General features: G+C 33.9%; 1 protein-coding gene across 3 annotated transcripts in view; it reads left to right on the top strand.

The window, feature by feature from the left end:
* LOC121858225 (terminal uridylyltransferase 7-like) overlaps nucleotides 1-4,449 on the top strand; it is a 114,201-nt gene extending 109,752 nt beyond the window's left edge. For all 3 annotated transcript variants that reach the window (XM_042354509.1, XM_042354510.1, XM_042354508.1), the window contains one exon: nucleotides 1,766-4,449. In XM_042354509.1, coding sequence (XP_042210443.1) covers nucleotides 1,766-2,122 — 357 coding nt within the window. In that variant the 3' untranslated portion in view covers nucleotides 2,123-4,449. The remainder of the gene's footprint in view (nucleotides 1-1,765) is intronic.
* The last annotated feature ends 2,957 nt before the right edge of the window (nucleotides 4,450-7,406 follow it).

Genomic DNA, 7,406 nt, shown 5'->3' with positions numbered 1-7,406 from the left:
TCATATGATGTTACAGCCACTCCTTGACTTACGACGGGGTTAGGGACCCAAATCCAGGTCGTAAGTCGAAAATGCGAAGATAATACATAGAAAATCTAAATTGGGTGTCTCTTTTTCTTCTCAGCACCACAAAACTCTCACTTTTAAGCATGCCAGCCATTTTAAAGGGAATTACAAACGAAAATTTTGTCAGTAGACGGCGCAATTAATAACGTTGGGACTCTAAAATACGTAATTTGAAAAATTTTTGGTACGACTGGGGCGGTCGTATGTCCGGGTGGTTGTAAGTCAAGTAGGTCGTAAGTCGGGGAGGAGCTGTATTGTGAAAAAAGTAAAAAAAATAATTGTCCTAAGGGCAAACCTGTACTCAAATGTACTCCGTTAATTACTAAAAAAAATTGTCTCATGCAAACTATGGGCTGTTTGTACTTAAATTACTCACTATCTTACAAGAATTACAGCAATGCAAGTTATATACTGCCAAGTCAGTTGAGTGACATTTTATAAGGGAAAAACTTAAAACTCCCTCTATTTGATTACCCACCTTGTTATCTCCCCTCCCTGACAGCTGTCAACACTTCACCTTCCCCTCCCCTCACTCCCAGCCAGGGTGAAGGCAGTTTAGGCTTAAAGTTTTTATCTTATAAAATGTAGCTGCAATTTTTCACAGGGCATGAGCTCTTGTTGGTTATTGCTCTAGTATGTTCATAGTTCTTAGCAACTCTGTTCCTGAATCAATTGTACCTGTGCAAGATTTCTCCTTGTACTCTCAGCTACACAATAATTAACCTTTATCTACCTCAAACTCATTATTTTTCATATTCATATGCCATATCATTACACCGGACCATCTTCCATGCCTATATCAGAATATTGTTCATTTCACCATGCTATTTAAAATGGTATCTTGAAATCATTTCCCCCCAAAATAGATTTAAACTCTAAATTCAAAGAAAGAGGTAGTCAGGTAGTTAGAATCACATAAAATTTCCTTTTTATAAGCTTTATGTTTTCATGCTCACTTTATATTTGGTGTGTACCATATCTTTAGGATATCAAAATGTTCCTGGTTGCATTTAGTTAGCTCAGCACTTCATTAACTGCAGAATGGAAACTAGGGTACTAGGCTCAGCTAGAGAAGCAGGACAATTACCAAAGCTTTTATGAAAATAACAAGAAATAAACTTAAAGGACAGTGAATGAACTGGTTGAGAGGGATTATGGCTGGTATTAAATTATTAAATTACTGTAGTGGACTGGGATGGAGTCTGGGGTGTGATAAGATTGTTTTTTCCCCTTACTTGTTCAGTAAATGAGGAAATTATAATTAGATATAGTATTGTATTGTGAAGAAAGTGGTTGACAGTAAAATATGGAGGACTTAGGTTGTCTAGACAGAAAGTGAGAATGTTAGGAAGAATATATTGGAATTAGATGAAGTAGAATAGACACTTAAGACCATAAGAAAGATAAGGGTGAATGTATTGATATTAATATTGAAACAATTTACCTAGCCAGAAAAAGACAGATACAGAGTGGACAATAATAAAAAAATTGACATGGCCGAGCCAATTGAGGGCCTGAGTTCTCTTAGTGGCATGAGAGAGGTTTGTCAATTAAGGAATTTCTCGCATATTTGCTTCATGTATAAAAATGGCTTTTATTCTAATTTATCCCCCACTAAATAGAGAGGTATTTAAGGATATAGGTAGATCCACAAAGGACAGTAAATAAAGCTTCATTGTGTGTTTTATTAATATTTCAGATGCCAGTTCCAGGACCAAGTGGTTTTTATCCAGAATTTGTTTTTGGGGATCCAGGCTTACAAAATCCTTCTCCTAGTGGACAGGGCCCTCCAACTATTCCAGCTGAAATGATGACAGAGATGCCTTTTCAACGCCCAGATGTTTATGATACTCAGATGCAGGCTCTTCCGCAATATTTACCATCCAGTTTACCACAACACCAAAGCCTTATATCCCAGATCTCCCAGCCACACCCTAGTGTAGGCTTGCCTCCCCATCACACTCCTCTCTCTGCAACTGGTCCTACTGCAGCATACACCCCTAGTTCTGTTATTTATATTGATGGAGAGAGGGATGCGAGTCAGTTACTGCACTAAAAATAATGAATGACAAACATTAAATAATATACTTCAAGTTTTCAAGTAATTATTCTGCAATGTCATGCTGTCAGCCATGATATGCCTGTTATCATGTATGGCATGAATGGTGTTACTGTTAAGACTGCTGGTGTTTGGGAACTTTGAAGGAAATACTTTTGGGCTCCAATAATACTCCCCTCCAATACATCCTAAAGATGCTGTTTATTCTTCACTCTCAGGCTAGGTGGTGTTGTTGCTTTGGATATCACATTTAATAAGTACAGTATATTGGTAGTTCTCATTTTAAGCATTTTTATTTTGTTTTTGTGAGACGTATTGACGCCAAAGGTCATGCATTTTTTAGAATGACAGAACTAAGTGAGATAGTGTGTAATATTGAGAAGAAAAAAAAATTATCACACCCGATGAGGGGAACTATTCAGTTTTTTATACAGTAATTCCAAAGTTTTAAATAAATATTTTGAGTTTTTAACCCACATGAATTAGCATTACAAATGCTGTGCAGTTCTTAGCCATTCACATGGTAGTTGAACTTTGTCAGCTTTAAATTTTTAGGAAGGATATATAAATATTTTGAAACTAGATAGTGATTTGCTTAGATTGTTATAAGTTTTTTTTGTCTTTTGTTAAAATTTACTGTTTCTTTTATTTATTACCCTTTAAACCTTTGGAAGTGAATGTACTTCTGTAAAAAGTTTTGTGTGTACAGTCAAACAGTCACACAGGTATTGTTGTGTATGGTTTGTGAGAGAGATAATAATTTCTTTTTAAATAGTTTTTATAATTGTTAAAATCATTCATTCCACAAGACTGGCCCCATGTTTGTTGGTGTACCTGACCTTCATGTTCTGTTCTCACTTTGATTTGAGGAAGTTGTGTGTTATATATATATTCTTGGGCCTGTTTTACTTAATATTTATTTTATCTTTGTGTTATATTATGTTCTCTTTATATGAATGGATTGTTGAGATTGATTTCTAATTGTACTAAAATAACTATTGACTCTAAGGGTACAAATTCTTGGGTGTACAAAGTGATATAACGAAACTGTTATCATGTTATAAAGTTAAATGATAACAATTTGTATTTTGGGTAAATTTGAAATATTACAGAGGTAAGCTCTAACTTCATCACATAATTGAAACTTGTTCAAAAAGTTTTTCTTGAAGTAGAAGAAGATAGAGCAATACCTGATTTTTGTACTTTCATATTGAACAGTCCAATTTCTAGAAAAACCCATTCAGGACCATTCATTCCTATGTCCACTATTAAATATTAGGATGAAATAAGAGTTTACATACATTTTGTACCTGCCCTCAAGTACCTTTCTGTGTTTCCTCTCCCAGACCATGGACTGGATTCTTTTATTCTTTATCATGAGTGTCTGCTGCACTATGTTTTCATCTTGGACAACACAGCTTGGCTCATGATGACTGTTGAAGATGAGAGAAAATAACCCAGAGTGTGATTTGTAAGGCAATCAGTGAACATGTCCATATTATTTTATGATTGTAAACCTTTAAAGTTACTTTGTATGATTTTGTATCAAGGACATTTTACACTTATTCTTTAAAAAATGTTGTATAAGGAAAAATATCATCTAGGAAGTCCAGATTTTCATATACTGTACTGTTAGTAAACACATAAGTGAGATAGTAAGTCTACATCAAGACCTCAAATATCTGTATTGTCTCTTGATTGGCTGTGGTATCAGATATTGATATTAATAGCTTGTGATTTTTTGTGTACGCATATTTTGATAATGAAAATATCTAATAGTGCTAGCATAATAAGAGTGAATTAGATTTTTGAGAATTTATGAAAATAATCCAGGTCTTGATGTATAAAAATGCAGCCTAAGTTTTTATAATTTTTTGTTCTTAGGGTTGGTTTCTGGATCTCACCGTTACAATACCTCAGTAAAGACTTTACTCTCAGATATTGTTAAAATTGATATATCATGTAATTATATAAAGGGAGTCTTTATTAAGTGTGTGTTGGATTGAGTTCTAAAATACCATACCATGTGTCATTTATGAAAAAGAAGCAATAAGGATGCCTAGTTCTAATGTAGAACTAAACTCCAGTCTTGTGTTAGATTTCAGTTGAGTTGTGAGTGGTATATAACAGGCTGTATTTTTTTAGAGTCTTGCTCAGGTTCTCAAGAAAATAAAATTACTTTTATTTGTTGAGTATGATGTGGGTATGTGATTTCATATTTAGTTTTTTATTAAGTCAATGGTCTATATAATTTCGATTGCAATTGAATACAGTACATACCAATGCTCTGATAATCTGATTTAGGAAACCTGGCCAAGATTGTATATATATATATATATATATATATATATATATATATATATATATATATATATATATATATATATATATATATATATATATATATATATATATATATATATATATATATATATATGATTTACCCAGAGTATACAAATCTATAACAATAGACCTATGTTATCCATTATCAGATAAAAAGAATTTTGTCATGAAACAATACCTGTCATCATAGTTTGAAAATGTAACTTTATTATAGAAGCGACAACCTAAGTACAAGCAGATGGAACCACAATAATAAGGCAGATGACAACTGAGAAGCCAGATTGAGTCATATCAGACAAATGGGGAATAACTTCCATTTTTAAACAGCTCATATTTCATTCCTTTTTTATTACTATCAGTTATTTTTGTATTTGTTTTCTTTGTGACTATCTCTACCTTATTACAGGATATGTACTCATATACAGTGTTTCTTCATTTTCTTTTTTATGCATAAGATGTACACTCGGTAAAAACTATCTTTACAATTCTTGTGCGAAACAAAATGACACCACAAAATTCATCAGAGCCCTAATGAAAGATACCCTTTTTATCAAGTGTACATCCGCCGCAAAATGTTCTCAAACAGCTGGGCATGACAGATTTCACAATGAGCACTATGTCTCGTGTCATCTCGGAATGGTTGGTATGCATGGTAGCGAAGTAACAATATTTTGTAATGTTCAAATTTCTCATTCGTTTTGTCATATTGTATGATCTTTAGAACATTCAAGAATTTTCTGTGGTGAGCGTACTTGTGGTCATATTTGGGTGTTTTTATTCTTACTTTTTTATGGTTAAAGGAGATTGCTTGTTGATAAGAAAATGTATTGTAAAAGACATATGCCTTCAGACATTAGCAGATAACAACAAATAATGTGACAAGGGTTTTGTTAACAGATTTTGTGGCTGGGGTGGTGGATGTGACATGTGCAGTATACAGTATATAAAAGCATGAGTGAAATACATAACCTCAATATGTAAAGGCAAATACATTAAAGAATGTAAATGCAAAAGCGAACTTAAAAGTAAAGCATTGAGCAGATTGGTGATTCAAATGATTATGGTAATCACAGTTAGTACCTGTACAGTGAAAAAGAAAAAAAACAAAAGAAACCAATGGAAGTGTATGTTGTAAGTGTCAGAATCTCACCGTGACATATTCATTTAAGGATAAAGTATATGAAAAAGACTTGTATTTGGCAAGTACTGTATTGGTATAGAGAAGTATGGTAGAATTACAAGGTTGTTTGTGCAATAATCTCCTAAATCAAGAGAAATAACTTCATTTTCTTGGCCAGATATGGTTGGTAATAGTTGCTATATAAAATGAGGTGGGGGGGGGGTGGTGGTGAAGAAGTACTGTACTAGATAAGTCTTGAGAAAGGGGTGTCATAGAGGTTTCTGTTATGATTTTCTATGATTGTGGTGAGTAAATGAGGCTGTGTGAGATTGCTCTGGTGCAAAGTTAGGAAAATGTCAAAGAATAGAGATAAAAAAAATTATTATTCCAGGTCAAAAGTTTGCTCCCTCCTAAACTGAAACATCATCGACCCCAATTGAGATAAAACAGCACAACCACACCAGATGACAGTCAAGGTAAGTCAGTTCAGATACTCATTTCCGTGACTGTTTCACCATGGGGAGCGAGCTTTTGTTTGTGACTACATAAACTTTTCTGTGTATGAATTTTCATGGTTAGATAAGGTAATCTGCTTAATAACATTGCAATAGAATTCACTACTTGGAAATGCAGAAAGACTATTGGGAATAGATAAATTTGGGATTATGTAATTTGGATAGAATTATTTCAATTTCATAAAGTATTATTTCAAATGTCACTGTACCTCTGTCTCAGGGTTACATATTCCTCACTCAGAGAAAGTTAATGCAAGTAGAATCATCAAGGTACAGGTGCCTCCACGTGAACCTACCACAGTCTGGAAGTGTGTGAGGGCTCAGGTATGAGATGTGGCACTGCAGTGCCATAGTCAGGCTGAATGAATGGGCGTGAAACAGTGAAATTACTTTGCTTGCTGCGATAAGATACAAACAGTATGGGGATAAACAGATAAAAAAAAATCATACATGTTATGTTATTTAGCCACAACTGAGTGATTAGGACTGAACTACGGGGAATGGCCCATGACTACGGCGCTGCATTGCCACATCTCGTAAATTTGCCCATACACACCTCAAAGTTTTAACAGCATTCAATGTTGGAGGCATATGTATATAGCTTGTGCATTTTGGTTTGGGTGTTACATAAGTGAAATGGTCATAATTTCTTTGAATTAATTTAAAGAATATGAGAAGAAACTTTACCCCAATAAGTACAGTACAGTATTGTACAGTATACATGTGCACAAGTGCCAATTGTAAAAACGAATGTATGAAGACTGAGAGATATGTTGAGCTAAGAGCTAACATACAAATTAAGTATTTCTGCCAAGGTGGTGTGAAAGTGGGATAAATTTCTTTTCAGGTCACTTCAAGTAGTAGGAGTATATCCCCTCAAACTGCCAAGTGAGGCAGTTGCATGAATTTGACCAAAAGTTTGGAATTAAATAGTTTTGAGAAATTCATAGGCAGGATAGTATTTTTTCTATCACTCATAATGCTGTCATAAGAATACACTGGCAATTTTTTTTACCTGTACTGTATCAGTAATCCACAAATATTAAACATTATCCACAATTATACTATACTACTTTACTGGAGAAGACATAATACAAACAATGCAACCTAGCTCAAATCACCATACTCATGGGCACCTGCTGCCTTTATCCCATAATATTCACCTTTGCTCAATAAAGACAATATTTTTTGTAGTATCATCTTTTTATTTGAATAGTGTAGAATTATGAAAATTTGAATATTGCCAAGCAAAGGAGGAGGGGGATAAAGCTTACATCACCGCCTAAATATTTATATGGTAGAA

This window comes from Homarus americanus, unplaced genomic scaffold (genome assembly GCF_018991925.1).
Source record: "Homarus americanus isolate GMGI-L3 unplaced genomic scaffold, GMGI_Hamer_2.0 scaffold57980, whole genome shotgun sequence".
NCBI classification, from domain to species: domain Eukaryota; kingdom Metazoa; phylum Arthropoda; class Malacostraca; order Decapoda; family Nephropidae; genus Homarus; species Homarus americanus.
The sequence above is the reverse complement of the archived record's forward strand: the minus strand, read 5'-3'. Positions and strand labels throughout refer to the sequence as shown.